This window comes from Gopherus flavomarginatus, chromosome 5 (assembly GCF_025201925.1).
Source record: "Gopherus flavomarginatus isolate rGopFla2 chromosome 5, rGopFla2.mat.asm, whole genome shotgun sequence".
NCBI lineage: Eukaryota > Metazoa > Chordata > Testudines > Testudinidae > Gopherus > Gopherus flavomarginatus.
In genome coordinates this window covers 95,288,266-95,310,270 of record NC_066621.1, presented here as the reverse complement: position 1 = coordinate 95,310,270, position 22,005 = coordinate 95,288,266, and the positions used below count along the sequence as shown (strand labels likewise).

The window sequence follows — 22,005 nt, the reverse complement described above, 5'->3', positions numbered from 1 at the left end:
CAGACTTCTACCACTTGAAGTAACAGAATAACGGGTAGCAGCAGTAGGTTGTCATCCTCTCAGTAGACCAGCATTAGAGGGAGAAGTGTCACTCTTTGCCAGTGGATTTCACGGATACGTGCTGACAGCAGCAGATTGTTGAGACTCTGGAATGTTGGGCTCCATTTCAGGCTTTGAAAGGGAATGTGCTGTGATGAGTACAGACGCGTCTATTTTCCCCCAAACTTGATACTTTCTGCTCCTCTCCCCTCCAACTTGTCCTCGTCCGAGTCATATCTCTAGCCCATCCCTGGCTCCTTGTCCCAGTCCCATTTTCCTTGCATACCCACTCCCAGTTACCATTCCTCAAGCTTCTCGTCAGTCTCTTTGCCCAGCCAATACTTGTCTCCTGCTCTGAGCTCACTGTCCCTTTTCCCAATCTTCCCCGACTCACAGTCTCTCCCCACACCCAGATTCAGTCTCCTTGCCCAGCCAGTCTCAGTGTCTTCCTCCGACCCCAAAACCTTGTTCCCAATCTCTTTGCTCAACCCCTGGCTCCCAAGTCCTCAGCCAATGTGTCTCTCCATCCCCCACTGGTTTCTAGTCCCAGGCTCCCTCCCTGGACTCCTCATCCAGTCTCAGTTTCCTCACTTCCACCCCTGCCCTGGCTTCTTGTCTCAGTCTCTTTGAGAGAACTGGGGGTGGCTAGGCAATCATAACCAAGCTCCTTGTCAGATTTGTCTCCAATTCCCAACCCCTCAGTCCCAGTCTCACCTTGGCTACTTGTCCCTATTTACTCCTTTCCCTCCCCCTGGTCTGGCTTTTGGCCCCTCTGCATTCAAATCAGACTGCTTCCTTCTCCACTCAATCTGGGTGCCCACAGGGATTCACTGAGAAAACAGAAGAGACAGGCTATCTATTCCCATGCTCATCCCCAACCTGGTCCTGAGCAGCTGGGAGCAGCCATTACAACGTAGTCCTTCTGAGCCCCCATAGCCCTAAACTGGACCATGCTCAATCCCTTTGTGGGGATGGACCATGTACAGTCAGCTCAGTATTAAGAACTGTGAAGGGCTAGAGCATTCTCAGGGCTCGTCCAGACGAGGGGAGGAAAATCGATCTTAGATACGCAACTTCAGCTACGTGAATAACGTAGCTGAAGTTGAATATCTAAGATCGAATTACTCACCCGTCCAGACGGTGCGGGATCGATGTCTGCGGCTCTCCGTGTCGATTCCGGAACTCCATTGGGGTTGATGGAGTTCCGGAATCGATATAAGCTCGCTCGGGGATCGATATATCACGTCTAGATTAGACACGATATATCGATACCCGAGCAATCGATTTTAACCCGCCGATACGGCGGGATAGTCTGGACGTGGGCTCAGTGAGGATAGACTCTTGAGAAATTCTAGCTGTTAAGCTCTAGTAAGTCTTTATGCATGTACAAACTGCAATTTTTTCAAAGGTTTGTAACATGGCCAAAATTGGGCAGATTTTCACAGGGAGGGCAAAAGGCAGAGCACAAAATCTGCCGCTAGGCAAATGTCAAGTCCCTGCTCCAAAGCATGAGAGCATTTCAAAGACAAGAATGTAACATAAACAAAACATTTTCCCCTAGCCTCCTTCTTGGAAACAGCTGAACTATTTTGACTGGAATTTTCCAAAAAATTCAACCTGAACCAGATACCATTGAGAAATTTTCAGCCCAAATGGTAAAAACTAACAAAGTTCTAAGCAACTAAGAACAGAATCTTATCACGAGAAGTGTTGAGCAACCTTAACAACAGGCAATGCTATTAAACTCACCCATATTTAACAGACTATTAAACTCCATACTTTCTATAAAGTGTCTTATCTTCTCAGCATCAGTATACCTATGTCCTTGCCCACACTGAGAACTTTAGGTGATCTCCCATCAATAGTGCTGGCAGTAGTGAAAGGTCTAATGTACACTGACCACCAGTGTTTTTACCACTGCATAGTCCAGGGGTCTCAAACTCAAATGACCACAAGGGCCACATGAGGTCTAGTGCATTGGCCCAAGGCCCCATCACTGACAACCCCACCCTCACTGCCCCCAGCCCCACCCCACTCCATCCCTTCCATGAGGCCCTGCCCCTACCCCGCCTCTTCCCACCCCTTCCCACCCCCTTCCCCAAAGTCCCTACCCCAACGCTGCCCCTTCCCTGTCACCAGGGGGTGTAGGAGAAGTGCAGGGTGTGGCAGGGGCTCAGGGTAGGGAGTTGAGGTGCAGGAGGTATTCAGGGTGCGGCAGGTGGCTCAGAGCAGGGAGCTGATGTGTGGGGTGCAAGAGGGGTGAGGGGTGCAGCAGGGGGTTGGGGTGCAGCAGGTGGCTTAGGGTAGGGAGTGCAGGAGGAGTATGGAGTGCAGCAGGGGGCTCAGGGAAGGGAGTTGGGGTGCAGGAGGGGTATGGGGTGCGGCAGGGGGCTCAAGGAAGGGAGCTGGGGTGAGAAGGGGTGTGGGGTGCGAGCTCTGGCCCGGCGCCGCTTACCTAGAGCGGCTGCGGGGTGATAGCAGCACACATCAGGGCCCAGGCAGGCTCCTGGCCCCACACCATGCCGCTCCGCTCCATTAAGCGGCCAGAACCACGGCCCCTGGGGGGAGCAGGGGGGCATAGGGCTGTGCTGCTGCTCTGCCAGGTACCTCCCACGAAGCTCCCATTGGCCACGGTTCACTGTTCCCGGCCAATAGTAGCTGCGGGGAGTGGTACCTTGAAGTGAGGCAATGCAGGAGCCCTCTTCCTCCTCCCCTCCAGCCCGAAGGGACGTGCTGCCAGCCGCTTAAGGGAGTGACGTGGGGCTTGTGGTGCCACAGGGGGCAATCCCGCAGGCTGTAGTTTGCCCACCCTTGGCCTGGAGGTAGGCAGAGGGGCGGGGGGGCACAGAGAGCTTGGCAGGCCGCACAGAAGATCCCCGTGGGCCGCATGTGGCCCATGTGTATGAGACTCCTAGCATAGTCTGCCTGCAGTTAGATGACACAGTGGCAAACAAATCATTGGCCATCATTGTTCTCACCAGCAGAGTTTAAATTATGAGAGATTTCCCTTCAATTTTCATTGTACGCAATCACAGTCATAAGATCAAAGCTATACTTTAAATTTAACAGGTATTCTGTAAGCTTTTTAGTGTTGCAATTACTGAATCTGAAAGCAAAGCAGAGTGTAGTAGTGCAAATGCTGACTTTCAATTGATCTGATCTCTTCTCAGAGATCATGGAGTCCTGTTCATGCTTCTAAGCACAAATCCTCTTTGCCTCCGTGTACTTTGTCAGAGATTCCAAACCCCTAGCTTAGCATGTCCAGTTCCTGAGTTTTAGTAATGCAAATGAAGAAAATCAGAGTAGTAGCTGTAAGGAGTAGGGTGACCAGATAGCAACTGTGAAAAAATGGGAAATGGGGTGGGGGGTGATAGACGCCTATATAAGAAAAAGTCCCAAAAAATGGGACTGTCCCTTTAAAAACAGGACATCTGGTCACCCTAATAAGGAGTTAGAAAAGAGAGAGATGTATTAGGTAATTCAATACCAGATCCCTGACAAGGCATGGGATCACTTCAGAACAGTTTACTGTTGTAATGGGCACCATGAACTTGAAATCTAGTCAAACAAGAAAACAAAAAAAAAGTAATAATGAAGTCTCAAAAACTTCAGCAGTTTCAAGTACTAAATTTTCCCTGAGTTTTCCTACAGTTTACAATCATGTTTCCCTATATTTTAAAAATGTTCTTGCTTCTCTGTTGCTGTGGGAAAAACCCAAGCAGGAAATGGACCAATTCTACAGGGAAGCAGTGAAACTGTAACTTTTTGTACACACAGTACTATCAAATGAATAAAGTGAAGGTATTATTTTTGCCTTCTAATCGTTCACAGAGAATATCTAAACTACAAAAAACGATCGATTTAAAAATGCATTAGCTACCCCAGTTTAACAGTTTCAAACACAACTTTGCATCCAGCATAAACAGCACAAGTTGTATTCAAATATCAGTGGTTAAGTGTACAGAAGAAGCTGGGGTCTCTGGGGAGGATTATTATATGGCATTTATTCCCATATTTCCTGGCTTTTGTTAATGCTGCATCTACAACATCATTTTCTTTCTTTCCCTCCCCATTTGGTACTTCCCCCCTTCCAGCATCTGGATTTGGATTTTGGCTATTCCTCCTGAACCCAGTGTGCTGCTTTGCAAATGACTAACTTTGGGATTTCTCACTGTGTAACTTTTGTCAAAAGAGCTCAGGCAGAACTCCCAGTTTGTTTAGGGCATTTGGTCTGTTCGCTGTAATGAAGCATTAATCAGTCACTTAAGTGTCTCTTTAGAACAGATGTGGGTAAACTATGGCCCGTGGGCCACATCTGGCCTGCAAGACTGTCCTGCTCAGCCCGAGCTCCCGGACGGTGACCCTTGTCCCCGGCACCTCCCCCACTGTCTCCCCTCTCCTGCAGCCATGCTGCTGTGCTCTGGCCTGCCGCTCCTACTGGGTCCTGGACGGGGGTGGTCAGGGTACAAGGAGTGGGGGGGTTGGAGGTTCTGAGGGGGACAGTCGGGGGTGGGAAGTGGGAGGGGGCAGGGGCCAGGCTGTTTGGGGAGGCATAGCCTTCCCTACCCAGCCCTCCATACCGTTGCGCAACCTTGATGTGGTCCTCGGGCCAAAAAGTTTGCCCACCCCTACTTTAGAAGGATATGGTTTTTAGTTTACAGAAGTGTTGTGCTATGGCATTACACATCACTAAGAATCCTTGGGAGAGGAATCTTATGAAGTGGGTTTTAGCCCATGAAACCTTATGCCCAAATAAATTTGTTAGTCTCTAAGATGCCATAAGTACTCCTCGTTCTTTATGTTGTATTCAGACACTTTTTCTGTAAAAACAGACAAATGTCTTTCCAGATGTAAATGTACTCAGACCTTTCAAAAAATTAATCTCTACTCTATGGTGAGCAGTTTTGCCCTGAAGAGAAGAGAATGACTTATGGGTGTTTTTACCAAACCTCTTTTAAATGATCATTACCTTGGAAGGGGTTGGGAGACAGAGAATTGCACTTGTCTGGATACAGAAACATCCCTTTAGGGAGACTATGATGGTATAATGCACAGAGAAGAAGGTCGTCACCTCTCCATAAACTACTTGTGGATATCTTAATGGAATACAAACAAACTTTTATAAGATGATTTTCTTCTGTAGATTACGAAGTATCAAATGAGATTTCTGAGTGCTGTGATAAAGGAATCCTCTCGCTTAGGCTTTGCAATAGGCTTATTACTTAAATTAATCCACATATTGAATTTAAATCCAATGACACCAAGTCTATTTTTCTATTTCATAACCTATTCTGTGAATTTGGGGGCTGAGAGTTGAATGGTATCAATCAGTTCAATCCTACTGCATTTTACCAATCATGTTAACACTCTGCTTTCCCCTGCTGCTCTGTTAAGCAGCTAGAATTCCCAACCCAGTTCCAGCTGCTTGACAGAATAGCAGGGAAATAAAAATAAACTCTTCTAAGGTTGAATTTTACTTTAGTGCACTAAACAGTTGTTTTGCTAGTTAAAGTAGATGCCAGCGGAACATTGGAGCCCAGTCTATATAGCTCAGAAGACTCTCAGCATTGGACACTGACTACCTTATTGCAGGGGTTCTTAATCTTTTTCCTTCTGAGCCCCTCTCGCCCCACCCCCCTCGCCATGCTATAAAAATTCTACAGCCCACATGTACCATCACAACTGTTTTTTTGCATATCCAGTAGATTAAAAGCCAGGGCCAGTGTTAGAGGGTAGCAAACCTAGGGCCCCACACCACAGGGGGCTCTGCAAAGCTAAATTGCTTGGGCTTAGGCTTCAATCACAGGCAGCAGGGCCCAAGCTTTCTGCCCTCGGCCCCAGCAACTCTAACGCCAGCCCTGCTCTCTGGTTTATTTTGGCAGACCCCCTGAAAGCTGCTTGCAGCCCCCCACAGGGCACCAGACCCCTGGTTGAGAACTACCGCCTTCTTGGGTAGTTCTAAAGTCTACTTTAAAAGACTAAGATAAATAAGTTATATACTACTTACACTTTAAAAGTATAAGATAAACAGTTACTTGACAAAAGTGCAGCTCCCACTTAACATTGTCCTGTTATAGGAAAGTAGACTATTATGCTTTTAAAAAATTTTCAAACTAGTGTTTTCAGGCAAGATTTTATGTTTAAGTTTTGGATTCAATACCGTTCCCTTTATTTTCATTTGAAGCCATCAGCTTTCCAGTGTCTGATGAAAGAAAATGAGTTCCAGTTCTACGGGCATATAGACACTAATAATAATAAAGCAACAATAACAAATAAAGGGCCCCCTAAATGTACCTGCCCCAGAGTAAATTCCATACAGCAACCCAGAACTTAATTTGGTGAATATTTGTCTCCCTTCATTTTAAACCTAAACACAACTTCTTTGGTGCATGAAGTGTATTGCCTCTGAAAAACAGGCCTCTCCTCTGACTTGAGCTGTGCAGATCTAAAAAGATTGAAAGGGGGAATCACAGAGCCTTTCAACAGATTATTCTCCAAGACAACCTTCAGATCAGAATGATGAGGTGGGTGATTGAATTTTATCACTTTTAACAACTGACCTTATGATGTAATATTACTTTTCACTAGTGACCCAAACCTATGCAAGAGATCATCCTTTATTAGGCAACTGCTTCTTTTAACAGCCTGTTCCAAGATATGCTGAGAGTAGCTGACTACATCTCTGCTTTTACTGGTGCATCAGGGCCATTCTTGTCATGCCATTGACAGGCTCCTTAAAGCCTACCGAGCAGCCTTCCTGGTATACAAACCCAGGGAAACTTTAATTTAAGCAAAATATCGCCATCATCCCTTATCTCAAGCCCGCCCAATAAAAACTTTATTCCACCCGTCACTGAAGATCATCTCTACAAGACAATTGATGGTCGCTGGCACCTAACTCAGGCTTAGCAGTAACTATACATTGCACAGGTGTCACCCTCACATGGGACTGTGCCACCAGGAAACAGCCACTGACCGCAGGGCAGACAATGGGGAAAAGTGGAGATGAGTCCACGCTGAGCAGCACCTCCCCGCCCGGGGCGCTAACCCCCAGCGGATGGGGGCCCTCACCTCTCCTGAAGGGAGACAACCTGGGCTTCCGCTGCTCCGCCAAGCGGGCAGGGGGTCGGGCTCCCATCCGCTGGAGGCTCCAGCCTGTCCGCGCGGAGGTTACCAGGTCACCCCAGGAGGATCCACACGGCAGGAGTCTCACCATGGCCCGCTCCCGGGGCTGCACAAGGACCCCGCCGCTCGCTCCCGATCCCGCTCCTCCGCTGCCTCCATCCGCCATTTTGAGGGCCACTGACACCGCCGCCAAGGCAAGCCGCGCCCCGCCCCTTTGCCACCGAGCCGACCGGAAACTGGTTGCCGGAGCAGACGGGCCAAGCTGTAGAGTCCGAATCCGCCTCCCGGCAGTGCGCGCACCTGGCTGCCACTGAGCATGTGCCAGCGATCTGCGCATGCTCAGTCACACCTGCTGAAGCTGCTGCCCTTACTTGCCCTCAGATCCGATCCCATTTCCTGCGTCCTGGGCAGGGGAGGGGGAAGGGCGGGGGACAGAGCTTCATACGGCTAGTGGTGGCGGAAGCGAACTTCTATAGGAGCAGCCAGCGGGGGTGGCCAGAATGGGGGTGAAGGGCAGACGGACGGTGACTCTTCCCGACACCCCTTCGGCGAGGCTGTGGCGCAAAAGGCAGCTCCTCTCTTCAGGGCTGGTCCATAGGAGGAAGCTGCACTGTGATGTTAAACCAGGGCAGAGCCCTGTGTGGCCACTCGGATTTTGGTTTGCATTAAATTGATTAACAATAAGCTGTTCTTAAACAGAAATAAGATTGTTTTTACAGAGGTCTGCATTGGTTTAACCAAGGGCTTGTCGACACTGGAAAGTTTTATCAGTCATACAGGTATAGTTAAACTGATACAGTTATATAACTCCTTGTTTTGATACATATTCTGGAATAAGGCCAGAACTACACTACAGACCTATCTCAGTATAAAGTATGTTGCTCAGGGATGTGAAAAATTCACATCCCTCTTGGCGCCCAACGGTGGGCATTGAGGCTAAAATTAGCCTTGCCTGGATCCCTTCTGGTGGTCGATGGATTGCAGCGACGACCGACGCCCAGCGCACACCGGTGACTTCACCAGGGGCCTCGGCGGAGACGCGGTGTGAGCGACCCCAGAGGGCACAAAGCGCTCGAGTAGTGGAGAAGCAGTTGTGGGCAACAGTAAGGAACCGGTCCCTTGGATAAGGTAGGAACAGTCCAGTAGTGTGGACTTAGGCCCGAGGCTGGGGACGCCCAGTTGTTGTAATTCCCATTAGACGATAGAGCGTCATATAATGGGTCAAGGGCATGGTATGGGGCACCAGGTAAGGTGTACACCCTTAGAATGCATTCTAGTGAATTGGAAGGTGTTTGGCTCAGATCCGATGACTAAGAATAAACTGAAAAAGTTCTGTACAGTAGACTGGCCTCAATATCAACTAGAGGACCAGAAAAGGTAGCCACCGGAAGGATCGCTTAATTATAACACGATCCTCCAATTACTCCTGTTTTATCAGTGAACGGGTAGCTTCTGAAGCTGTTTGTATGGAGAGCTCTTTTAAAAATCCCCCACCGTAGCTCCTGTTCTTCCCCTGTCTGGCGGAGTGCAAGGATTCAAAAGCAGGTTAGGGATAGTGCAGGGACAAAGGAGGGACCTGTCTAGAAAGGGGAGATCCTATGTCCTAGCGCACTCTCTCCCTGTTGTAACTAAAAAGAAAGATCAGATGCAGAATGGTACTGGGGGCCAGTGTGAGTGACTGTTACCAGAAGACGCCCAGAGTACTCTGTGAAGCAAAAGCTCGTGACCAGGACTACTCTAACACAAGCCCGGTAACTAGTGGATCTTTAGGAGGTCCGACCCATGGTGGGCTGACTCGGCCTGGTATCGTCCACTGAGGAAGCTACCTGGGTCTAGGAGTGTGTGTACCCATCTTCCCTCCCCCTTTCCTTTCCGTGTGGGCTACTGACAGTCTGATCATCTCACTGGATGCAATCAGAGTAAGCGGCGCCATCTCCCAGAGACTAGCTGACGCTCTTTGCTGAAGGGAGGTGTAGGAGGGTCGTGGCCATCCTCGTTAGCCTCTCCTGTGTGAGTACCCTGTAGGGAAAAATCCTTAGTTTATGAGCCGCTAGCGTGGACAGGGCACCCTCCCTGTGTGTGTAAGTGGAAAATGGGTAGGGGGACAGTCTAAACATTCCACCTCACCCCCAGGGTACCCCAGCATATTACATGTACGTACATTATGGTTCAACAACCTGCAGTTATTTAGAGAATTGGAATATTTACACGCATGAAAATCCATCTAAACAATGCCCACTAGAAGGTACTTCAATCTAGATAAGATCATACATCTAAGAGGAGCATTTAATCACCAAAAAGCCCTGACACAGCATGAGCAAATTTGTCTATTGAGGAAAGGAACGGGTTAATTTAAAAATCATCTTGGCCCAGGGATGGAAGTGGGGGGTGGTTGCTCTGCGTTCAAGGTCAAGAATCAACGCAGACTATGCTAAGTACAAAGAAAAACTGCTTTCGGCCCCAGCTGGCTGTGAAAAAATATAGACAGAGGCGAACCAAAGGCAATACAAGTTACAGAACTGAGATTACATTTGCAAAGATTAACTGTCCAGTAAGATCCAACAGTGTGCCTTTGTGACCCTGGAGTCGGTGTGGCTTGGTGACACCAAAGAAACCACAGACAGCCGACCTGGACTGGAATCTCTGAAAGAGACGCCGCAGGAGATTCCAGGGTGTAAGAGAACAGCCCTCCCAAGAGCAGAAGCATGTTGGAAATTCTGGACAAGCTGTATACAGGATAATCTCCCGTCCACCTCTCCCCCTTCTCTGAACATTATACACAGAAGTGGCCAGTCTGGACGTACATGTGTGGGTATGAAAGGGGCTAGGGGCATTAATGTTTTCCTGAGTGATGAGGGAGCGTTCCCAACACTCTGTTGTTGTTTTTATTATTTTATTAACGAAGCTTTAAAATTCAGTTATATGGTGCGTTTTCTTTATCTTCCCCCAACGATCCTGTAGTGTCAGCCTGATCACCTGACACAAGGGATAGATTGGTAACAGAAATTTGTCACAGTTTGGTGAGCAATTAAGAAGGGGGGAGCCCTGCAGAATTTACACCATCTATTTGTTTTACCCTTGTTATTTTATGTTTGCTTTGCTTGGTACTGTTGGTGTTATATGTTGAGAACTGCATGAGTAAAAGTGAGTCCTAATAGGATAAGAAAACGCTATCTGGTTCTGATTCTGTTCTGTTTAACTGGTTACTGTTGTTTTTCTGCTCTGTTCATTTGGGCGTTAGGAGTGTGGGCGGAACTGAACCTCTCGTTCGTAATTCCTCAGAGTGGAAGCCATGCATGCGAGGAAGCTCTGAGGTCGAATTGAGATCCTTCTGTCCCGTCCCCTGTAGCGGTCAGTGTATAGAAGTGGGAAAGCCTGGCTTAGACTGTAAGTTCCTCTGCTCTGTGTAATTCTCTCTTCTGTTTAAGTGTCAGCAGACAGATGGATGGGTCTTTGGGTAAACCCTCTAAAGGGGTTTGGATTATATGTTAAGTAAATGGCCTTTGCCCAATGGGCCATGTGTTTTTGTCCAGGTGACAAACCTCATGAGGGAGGACTCAGGTAGTCTTGTGAGTAAGAATGTTTAAGGGAAGAGACCAGGAGGGGTGGGGGCTAGCTGAGAAGCCTACCCTTCTAGCTAAACTGGAGTGGAACAAGTTGGTGCCCATGGACGGGACGGTTCAGCAAGAAAAGCAGGATCGGGCCCAGGCGGGCAGGCAACAGACAGAGAGATTGGAAAACAGGTTGGAAAACTTTAAGGGTGTAGTGGAAGGAAGGAGTCAGTAAGTGTAAGCATGGGGATTTCAAATACCCAGGACTTACTTGGAATGGTGATTTAAGTTGGTAAAAGTGGCTGTTGGGAGACAAGCAAGTGATTTAAGGGAGAGTGAGAAGTGAACTCTGTAGTTGCTGGAGGGAACAGCACTTGAACTTTGTAAAAATGCTAAAGAAAAAAAGTTCTTGGTGCCTGTGAAATGTTTGTAAATAAATTCAGGCAAAGAAATTATTGGATTGCAATCATTTGGTTTGGCTATGAACAATTTAGTTATATTAGCTGAAGAATGTATACAGTGTTATGTAATTGAAAACCTGGGCTGCCTATGAAACAAATACAAGAAAATATGGGGTAATTCCTCTGTTTTGCCTGAAGTCAGCAAGGGTATTTGTATATTTCAAGCGATGATTGTCGGCCCAGAAGGGGTGGGTAGACCTCTGTTTTTTTGTCTTTCAGATAATCAGAGAAAACTGATGCCAGCTGAACACCATTCAACGTACCGTGCATTTACTGGCACAATAGAAATTATGTTTTGTGTTCTATGCTCTGTCTTGCGGTGTTTGTCTTGTGGCGGAATTTTTGTTTTTAATATTTTTATAAAATAGTCTAGTTTAAAATCAAACAAAAAGGTTAAATTAAAATGCAGATACTTGTTTTGTTCAACTTGGAATACAAAGTGTTTGAATAAATCAGGAGAATGTGACATACTAAGGTCTAATGCATTTCCTCAAGAAAAAGAAATTTCATTGGCCAAACTGTTAATTGCAAAAATTGTTGTTAAAATTTGCATACCAATAGTCTTTAAAAGCAAGGACATAAAAGTTAACCCACTTCCCATATTGTATATGGGATCTTTCTGGCTACCTCAGATTTCTAGCCAGAGGGCTGGGGATGGTGGAAAGCTATTGGACTAGAGGTTGAATTGAATGAACTCCTCAAAGTGGGTGTGCTTGTTCTGGCTTGTTGCTCCAAAGTTCTGTAATAAGGTTATTTTAGTAAAAGGATATGTGTGGCATATCTTGAATAACAAGACTGATGTACTGTATATAATGGCAATGTTTATGTATTTGTTGTTGGAAAAAGGTGTATAAGTGAAAAGTGGAAGTTTCCTTTGTAGGTTAAAAGAAGCCAAAAAAGGAAGGACAAAGAACAGAATGAGTTAACTGGAAAAAAAGAATTAGCTAGCAAGCTCAGGCTATAGATAAGACACTGACTCCATTCAAGGACACTGCTCACAGTTAAGACTTGGCTAACAACTAGGAAAAGGAGGGCTTGAATTTGTCCACGCAGCTATAAGGTTTGCAGAACACTGCCAGGCACTAATAAATGTTAGGTTTCTTTTCTCACAGGTAAAGAAGAGCTACCCAAAGACCCTAGCAGCCCTGCCACTCCTTGGAATCAGGAAACTGGATTGATGTAAAGGTCCACCAACGAAAGTCTGCTCTGGCTCCACCCTGGAAAGGCCCTTATTAAGTCCCGGTGACTACCAACATCGCTGTAAAATGTCAAAGACTGACTGCTTGGACCCAAGATTCTCACTGCAAAAAGACCCCTCCACATCGGGAAAATTCTCCTACTGATGATTAGCCTATTTCACCTTCTAGCTCCACTGTGCCTTCTGGACAGTAGGGAAAAAGTACAAGGTGGAGTGCTAGTAACCTCTCCCTTGTCCACTGACAGATCTACTGTGCCTTTGAATTTTTCTAGAAGAATCAAAACCATTACAGGGTGATGTGCTGGTAACCTCTCCCCTATAGGATGCTGCACCACGACTGTTTTGGGAAAGAAGAAGGAACACTCGCTCCACTGAAATTGCCAAAGTCCAGGAATTCCTGACTAGAAAGGACATTAAGAACTGACCCTGGTGACGAAACAAAGAATTATACACTGGTGGGAGGACATTTGTGGGACCCATGTTTGGGAATGTGGTATTAATTGGATTTTAGGGTTTATTCTACAGGCTGTGGCCTGTGTTCTGGATAAATCCTTCAGCATGTATTGCTCTCTCTAATTGGATTTTAAATAACAAGTACCCAAAGAGTTTGTTCTGCTACTAGAAATTTTACCCGTATTGATACCATTCCAGTGACTAATAATGTATACTATTAATGGGAATGCCTTTTGACAGTACCTGAGAATAGTTAAATAACAGGTGTATTATAGTACTACACCAAGAAAAGATGGTATTGAATATAACTGAGGCTGGGAAGGCATTGCAGTGGGATCTAGTATGTTTAGGAATTCGGGATTTCCTGAATGACCAGCTGATGGCCATTCGGAGTAATCTTGAGTACCAGACTTGGCCCACTGCCCTTACAGACGCATCAGGAATACCATCTGATCTGTGATCATGGAGACATATGTGGACACTTCCTGGATGGAAGTGTGGCTTCCCAGGGCGGGGTGTGCGCCCTTATAGGGGATGAATACTGTACTTATGTCCCAGAAAGTGCACAGGATATTAACAAGCACATCCTGTCAGCCAAACAGGCTTTTGAACAGTGGAAGGCCCAGGAAAGGAAACCTACTATTTTTGATTCTCTCTGGGGCTGGTTACTCAACCTGGGAGAACTAGGGGAAGGTATTGTTCACCTCCTGCTCACTGGTGTGGTGTTGTGTATTGTTACTCTTCGCTTGCTTGCTTGCTTGCTGTAAAGCACTCCAGCTCCCTAGAGCTTAATCACATTATCCTTTAAATGTGAGAACACTCAGCCAAAAGTTTGTTGAGTATTCTCAAAGGAGGGAGTTATTGGTGTCACTCTGGCATAACCCTAGGTAACTCGGGAGGGTGGTAGACCACAAGTGTCAATGAAGCCCTCCTGTTGTAGGCCTCAATGAACCAATGTTCCTCCATGTTAAACACTTTAACCTTTAGGTAACCTAGTGTAACCTAATGTACTAATAGCTGGAAAAATGTAGTGTTAGCAGTTAGTTTTTGGTTGTAACAGCCAGTTCTCTGCTGTAATACATTAAAGCTAGGCTAAAGCACGCTCAAGGCCATTTTAAGATACTGTATACATGTCTCAGCAGCGGAGTCGGGGGAGGAAGGGGGAAGACAAAAGATTGAATGAGGAATGATACTGCAGCTGGATGGGAAAGGAGCGGGGAGTGAGAGAGTAGCTAGTCAGCACGAAAAAGTTTTGTAGTAAACAACTGGGATATAAAAGGAAGAAACTGCTTGTTTTAGGGGGGGCAGGATTTGAGATTTTCTCCCTTGCACCTTATTTGAGCTCAAATAAACTTGGTTTGCTTCTCCACTCTGGTGTGTTTATTGGCGCGGCACACCAGGCGACGGATCCCCCCCCCCCCCCCCCGCTGTTGCTTGGCCTCAGGCAGTTATCTGCCGGCAACATTCCTGTGGGCTTGTCTACACCATGCAGCTTTTAGCAACAGGGCAGTGTCAACTAAAAGGGTGTGTAAATGCTCTTTGTTGGCACTTTTGCTGACAAAATACTTCCAGCCCGGTGAGCGGCATTAGATTTGTCAGCGGGAGAGAGCTCCTGCTGACAAAGCCCTGTTCACACTGCCACTTGCGTGACAAAACTTTTGTCTTTGGGGGGGGAGGGGGCACTTTTTTAAGTACCTGTGAAAGACAAAAGTTTTGTTGACAACTTGGTAGTGTAGACATACCCAGTGTAGACAATGCGATGTCACTGGGAGAGCTTCTCCTGTCAAGGTAGCTACTGCCTCTGGTGGAGGTTGACTAACTACACCAGTGGGAGAAGCTCTTCTGTTGGCATAGGAGCATCTTCATTTAAGAGCTACTGTGGTGCAACTGCATCGGTGCAGCTGCATCTAGTCAGTGTTTTAAATGTAGACCAGACATTATTCTGGAATAAGAGTGTTCACACAGGGAGTCATACTGGTATAAGATGTGAATATAAATGGCTGATGTTATAAGTATAGTTTTCCTGTGTAGACAAACGCTTTATTGCTTTTCAACAGATTTAAATTAAACTGTTTTGAATTTCTCAAATAGACAATACCAGGGCAAAACCTGAAGAGAATGTCAAGGGATAAAGAAAGGAATTTCTCTAACCCAAGGGGTTACCACCTACTGAATTTCAAAGATCTGCTGCAAACAATGGAGGTGTTACAGCTTTTCCACAAAAGGTCAGAAGATTCTTTTAATTATACAAAAGTGTTAGACAACCTAAATTAAATTCCATAAAACTTCCTTAACATTTAGAACAGGAGTACTTGTGGCACCTTAGAGACTAACAAATTTATTTCAGCATAAGCTTTCAAGGGCTACAGACCACTTCTTCGGATGCGTAGAATGGAACACACAGAAAGAAGATATTTATACATACAGAGAACATGAAAAGGTGGAAGTAGCCATGCCAACTGTAAGAGGCCAATCAATTGAGATGAGCTATCATCAGCAGGAGAAAAAAAAACTTTGAAGTGATAATCGAGATGACCCATAGAAGGTGTGAGGAGAAGTTAACATGGGGAAATGGATTAAATTAGTGTAATGACCCAACCATTCCCAGTCTTTGTTTAATGGTTGGGTCATTACAGTAAGTTTGAACAAAAGAAAACCAGAAATCCTAGCAAAAGTGTTCCAGAAAGTAAATAATGATGAGAATCAAAGTACAGATTTTTTTTTTTTGGGGGGGGGGGGGGGGATGGAAATGGAAATTAGTTGAAGAAAATGATGAGATTCTAAGTGGCTGTGGAGATGATGATAATATACAAAATGAAAACTTCAGTATGCAGAAACTACAAAAAGCTATAGATAAAAGCAAAAACAACTCTAGATAAAGATAATATATGCAATATAATGCTTAAATGCTTACCTGAAGGGAGTTGAAGGATTTTATTAAAATTATACAATAGTATACAGGGAAAAGGAGTAATATCAGTAGAACGGAAATATGCAGTGATCATTCCAATAGGGAAGTCAGGCAAGTTACTTATGAGAACTGAGGCCTATAGACCAACTGCCCTCACATCTTGTGTGGGTAAAGTTATGGAAAGAATGATAAATGAGAGGCTAATTGTGTACTTGGGGGGAAATGAGATACTAAATAATGTGCAAAAAGGTTTTACGAGGAGATGCATGCTTGATCATATTGTAAGATTAGAAACAGAGATACAAAAAATATGAGGAACAAAGTATTTGATAATTTTTGTGGACATTAAAAAAGCATATGATATATTATGGAGGAGGATTTGTTATATAAGCTGGTCATGATAGGGATAAAAGGAAGTATGTTCTGGTGTTTTTTGAGTAAGGGGACTGTACAGGTTAGAGTAGGGAAAGTCTTATCAGGAATCTATAGTATTGCCAATGACACTCTGCAGGGAAGCATTATCAGCCCTATCTTGCTTAATATTATGATAAATGATTTTCCAAAATGTGTAAGGGCAGGAATAGGCATTACATTATTTGAGGATGGGTGTGCTATATGGGTTAAACACAGAAGAATTAAAATGGCTGAAGAGAAAATCAATGAAGCACTCAAGGAGGTATCAGATTGTGGAGATGCATGGGGACTTAATTTTTCACTTGTTAAAACAAAGGGAATCCTCTTCACTAGAAGAAAGATTAAAGATTAGTGTAATTTATATCTGTATGGAGAACAGGTGCATGTCGTCACAGTTCCTTCTATTTGCAACCTTTGTTGCTTTGTTCTTTCTGTTTGCAACCTTTGTTGTTCCTTCCGTTTCTGTTCTCCTTTGGCACTAGTTTACTTCTGACACCATGTCATGTATTTTTTGTACATGGTTGTAGGACAGGCTTCTGTATCAGATATGGACTGACTACAGAGCTTCCTCTCAGAGACATACTTATCAGATGTGTTTACCATAAGATCCTTTAATGTTCTGCCAGGTATGGCTGAGGTTAGCTTAAATAAGATACGTCACGCAGCAGCATAATACATTTTAGCATTCCATTATGCATGTTTTTAACAGTTTTAAATTTCTTGGTGCATTGTTTGATAATAAACGTACTTGGAAAAGTCATACAGAAAGTATTACAAATAAATATAAAGATAGGATTCATTTGCTTAAAAGTATTGCTGGGATTAATTTGGTAGCAGATAAGAAGTGCTGATTATGCTATATAGAGCATTAATAAAATCAGTCATAGATTTTGGCTGTCAAGCCTTTAGTTCTGTGCCCAGATCAGAACTTAAAAAGTCAGACCCAATTCACACTCAGGTGCTATGAATTGTAAGTGGTGCATTTCTTACAATACCTGTGTGTGTAATGCAGATAGCTATTGGAGAAATGCCTATCAATTTACGAATGAAAATGCTAGATCTGACATTTTCGGCTAAGGTCAATGGAAAAAGCACAAATAAAAATACTGGACAAATATGTGAGGAATGTTGAGAATTAAGCAGATGAAATGTAGCTTGTCACAATAAACTCCCTTATACTCTTAGGGTTAAAGTGTGGGTAAAAGAATTAATTGAAAAGGAAGGATTAGAAAATATTAATATCTATAGTTATAGGTCAGTAAATTATACATGGAAAATTGTCTCTCTGGATTAAGATTTAGAATTATATAATAACAAATGAAAGAAAGAGTCATCCTATATGACAGATAAAGTTTATGGGTTTATATATGGTAAATGGAGTCACCATTGCTAAGTATTTACTGATAGATCTGCAGAGGAAAAAACAGGTAGAGTGGGAGCAGCCTTTTGGATCCTTGAGGTTAGAGTTAAGAAATCTAAAAGAATATCTAATTTTGTAGCCATTAGGACAGCTGAACTGATGGAACTAATGTTAGCATTAAACTGGATAAGAAATGTTCAGCCTACCACAGCTGTTATCTTTTTAAATTCATTATCAAGTATACTGGCATTTAAAAAGGGTACTGTACCTCAGAAAGCTGAAGTACTCTAAAAAATGTTTTTTTCAATAGTAAGCTCAGTCATGAACATACTACTAGTATGAATTCAAGCACATACTGGGATACATGACAATAAATGGTGGATAAAGAAGAAAAAATGCATTAAAAATGGAGACACTGATATACCTTTGAGAAAAATGTAGTTAAAAAAGGATTTTAAAAGGAATGGCAAGAATTGTGGACCAAGGAGAAAAGAGGAAAAAGATTCTATGAAGTATGTCCAAAAATAGAGGATAATGCACTACTCCAAAGTTATGAAAGGATCAGTCAAGTACTCATATTTAGACTGTTAGCTGATCACTGTGGTTTTACTAGTAATTTATATTTATCGAATAAACACAAAGATGGGCAATGTAACACATGTAAGGTTAGAGAAACAGTTGATCACCTGATATGGGAATGCAGGGCGTATTCCCAGGAAAGAAGAATTTTACATGATTTAAGATGACAACATATTATAAGGGATTATTGAGAGTATTGAGAAAATGGGGTAACATTCAAAAAAGTCTGCTGTTTTTTTAAGGCGATAGGGCAGGCTAAGAGAGTGTAATGGCATGAATGAATGAGGAGTATAGTAGGTGGCAATTACATACGCAATAGATTATTCTGTTTTGCCATAAAGCATAAGGAGAAGCTGCTGCCTTATGCTGGTCATTTTATTAGTTGTTGTTTATTGTGTTTTCTCTTACGGTTGTTAAGTGTTTTGTTTTCCCTTAGCTTTTCTATTCCCCTTTCTTGACAAGAGGACTGTGCATTACAGGTAATCTTTAAAATATTCACTGGTAGGGTGGCTATTTACTGCAACAGATGAAGCTCTTAAGTTTGCCCAAAGTCAGCAAATAAACCAGATGCTTAAAATCTGTATATTAATAGTGAAGAATTTTTGCTCGTTTAAGTAATTGTGAGGATGGAATTGACTGGTAACACAATTACAGTTGGTTTCTAGACTGACAATCTTTAATATTGAAGGTTATTTTTCATACTGACAACCAAATTAAATTACAAAAAAGTGTTAATTTTGCTAATGTTACCGAAATGTCGGGTCCGCCTTGCTGAGAGCCAATGACAGCCAGACAGGGATAAGGTTGCGTTATTCTGCAGAAGAAAGGAGAGTTTTGTACCTTGGTACAAAAAACTCTACTCCATATAAAAACCAAGAATTTTTTACACACACTTACACACAGGCTTCAGTCGTGTTAGCATTTGATTGGTGGTTAGCAAACCCTGTATTTCTGCAATCTGCTCAGCAAAAACTAGCTTAGGACCAGCTTCAACTGCCTCAAGACTGATAAGGAAAGACAGTTCAAAAGTTCAGGCTACTGTGTCCATGAGAGATCCAATTTCTCCTAATGGTTGCGAGCTATTATAAGGCTACTAGCTGTTAGGGGGTCGCTGCTGACTGTCACAGTCCCCCCTTCAGGCCTGATAATCCAAATTGTCAAGCCCGTTATGCAATTTGCGATCAAGCTGGAGGGTGAAATATTGTGTTTTTCTATGGACAGTAGAGCCCTTAGTAACAGCACTACACAAACATTTTGCACATTGTAACATTACCCAAACAACACATAGAAAGAAAAGTAAGAAAATTATTCATTTGTCCCAGTGCCTGGTTTTTCAGCACCAGGCGCAGAGGAGTTAAGTGAGCTGGAATGTCAAAAGACCCGAACTCAGGACAATCGGTACCCAGGGCTGGCCAATCCTGGGTACAAAGCTGCAATAAACGCCTCTTTGACATTCCTCTTTGAACACCGGGTAAAGGCCATTTATTTAACATGTAATTCAAAGGGCTATTTTTAGAGGGTTTCTGCTGAGACCCACCCATCCCCTTTTCTGGCACTTAAATAGAGAATTAAACAGAAAGAAGGAGGGAATAATGGTTTAATTCAAAAAATTCAAGCCAGCAATCTCTGCTTACACTGACTGCTACAGGGGACGGAACAGAAGGATCTTAATACAACCTCAGCGCTTCCTTGCACGTTATGGCTTCCACCCTGAGGAATTACGAACAAGAAGCTCAGTTCCGCCCACACACCTAACACCCAAAGGTATAAGACAGAAATATAGTAACCAGGTAACCAGAATATAACCAGAACCCTATTATTTTCTTATTTTATTAGGGCTCACCTTATTGGAGCACAAACCCCAAGGGCCGCGGTGAAGTGAGGGGGAGGGTCTAAGCACCCCGGTGGCACTGTTTCTAGTTCACCGCAGCCGTCCGGAGTCTGATGTCCGAGCTAGGAGGGTCCCATCTGGGGTGCCAGAAACTGTTATCGAAATGTCGGGTCCGCCTAGCTGAGAGCCAGTGACAGCCAAACAGGGATAAGGAAAGGTTGCTTTATTCTGCAGAAGAAAGGAGAGTTTTGTACCTTGGTACAAAAAACTCTACTCCATACAAAAAACAAGAATCTTTTATACACACTTACACACAGGTTTCGGTCGTGTTAGCATTTGATTGGTGGTTAGCAAACCCTGCACTTCTGCAATCTGCTCCGCAAAAACTAGCTTAGGACCAGCTTCAACTGCCTCAAGACTGATAAGGAAAGACAGTTCAAAAGTTCAGGCTACTATGTCCATGAGATATCCAATTTCTCCTAATGGTTGCCAGCTATTATAAGGCTACTAGCTGTTATGGGGTCGCTGCTGACTGTCACACTAATGTTGAAAGTTACATATTTTAATAAAATGCGGTGCCTACCTGACTCTTGAGTAATTGCTAAATATTATAATCCTGACATATATTCAGAATCCACTGTGCAGTGTGGTCTTAGCTGTGTGTTGTATTAGCCTAGCAAGAAAACACAGTGCAGAACATAGGTTGCATGTGGAAGGTGACTTTGTCAAAGTCAAAAGTTTGTCAAATCAAAACCAATTTTCACTTGATTATTCAAATAAATTTCTCTCCAAATAAGGATATTTCTTTGTCAAATTTCAAGTCGCTACCTCCAGCTATTTCACTGTCAGTTAAAGGTGACCTGCAAAGGAGTCTTAAAACATTAATTTTATATACTTTATTGTTTCTTTATGAGGTATAAAGGCCTGAAAAATATAGGTTAAAGGTTTGTTCTTCTTTTTCTATATTTGAAATATCAGGAATGTCAAGTATGATTTTGTTTGATTTTTTTGGGCTCTCAAATATGTTTTGTGTGAACATTCTCACTTTAAAGGTGCAAGAGTTTTAAATTTTAACAGATCTCTTTTTCAACTGTGCATTCATTACTTACTGGAATTAACAAAAAGAAACAACAGTTTTAAATAGCCTAGCTAAAAATCCCGTTTCCTCATAGACTGTCAGTTTATTCGGTTTTGCTCAGTTCAGTCTCTTGTGATGTGATGATTTCACTATTTCAATAACTATAGTCTGTCAGGATAGACAAGATTTTAATTCCTAATGTAAAACAACTAGTAAAAAAACTTCCCATACTTCCCCAAAAAAAAAAAAAAGTCTAGGTTTTCTTTACATATCATAAAGAAACAAAAAAACACACAAGTCCATTCTTTTCCTTTGCAAGTCACCTTTAAAAAGAATTGGAAGAAAAAAAAGTTTATGCTCAGTCTCAAAACAGATTAAATTTAATCTTAAGCCTTTTTTCAAAGTCACCTTTAGGGAAATTCCAGCCTGAAAAGTAAAGGTTTCAGAAAGTAATTTACATTATAGTGAATGCTGCCACTCCATATTGTTGTTGTTTCACCTCCACATCAATCACCAGTTTAACAGAAAAGAGACACAGTTTAAGTAGTCAACAAAATAGGCATAGCCTTGCAACTCCTGTTTCACCTACATGCTAATGAAGTCAATATAACTGCTTGTGTTGTTGAGTAAGAATTACTCGTGAGTAAAGCTGAAGAATATGGCCTTTATATTGTAATTGGGACAAAGCAACTGCACCATATACCTAAAATGGTCTTTTTATTTCAGGCATAACAAACTATTGTACTTGTACTCCAGGCATACTAATATAACAATGACAAATGTGTTTTACTGCCCTCTAGCTAACTCCCAACTTAAATGTATAATGACAACCACTAGCATAAAAAAAAGGCTCATTCTGATTTTCTTTAATTTACTCTGCAGCAACAGGCTGAAGGTTGTTGGAAGTAAGGGGGTTTATTTTAAAATGGAACATATGGTATCACCATACATTGTGTTTTGATACTTCATGCAATGAAGTTGCATTTTGATGTACCATTTTTTCAG

At 43.3% G+C, this 22,005-nt stretch overlaps 1 protein-coding gene and 1 long non-coding RNA gene across 7 annotated transcripts in view; one reads left to right on the top strand and one right to left on the bottom strand.

Moving 5' to 3' along the window:
* The window catches only part of LOC127052434 (uncharacterized), a 128,545-nt gene extending 114,746 nt beyond the window's left edge, over window positions 1-13,799 (top strand). The window contains exons 2-3 of the long non-coding RNA XR_007774742.1: window positions 9,135-9,976; window positions 12,289-13,799. This is a non-coding gene — a long non-coding RNA (uncharacterized LOC127052434). The remainder of the gene's footprint in view (window positions 1-9,134; window positions 9,977-12,288) is intronic.
* UBR1 (ubiquitin protein ligase E3 component n-recognin 1) overlaps window positions 1-20,028 on the bottom strand; it is a 166,321-nt gene extending 146,293 nt beyond the window's left edge. For 3 of the 6 annotated variants that reach the window (XR_007774739.1, XM_050956023.1, XM_050956028.1), the window contains exon 1: window positions 7,253-7,580. Coding sequence is in view for 2 of the 6 variants with exons in the window: in XM_050956023.1 (XP_050811980.1) it covers window positions 7,253-7,501 (249 nt within the window). In the remaining 4 variants the exon portion in view is untranslated. Of the gene's footprint in view, window positions 1-7,110; window positions 7,193-7,252; window positions 7,581-18,841; window positions 18,906-19,934 lie in introns of those variants that run through there. The other 3 variants (XM_050956026.1, XM_050956025.1, XM_050956027.1) reach the window with 3 other exon arrangements.
* Window positions 20,029-22,005: the final 1,977 nt, after the last annotated feature.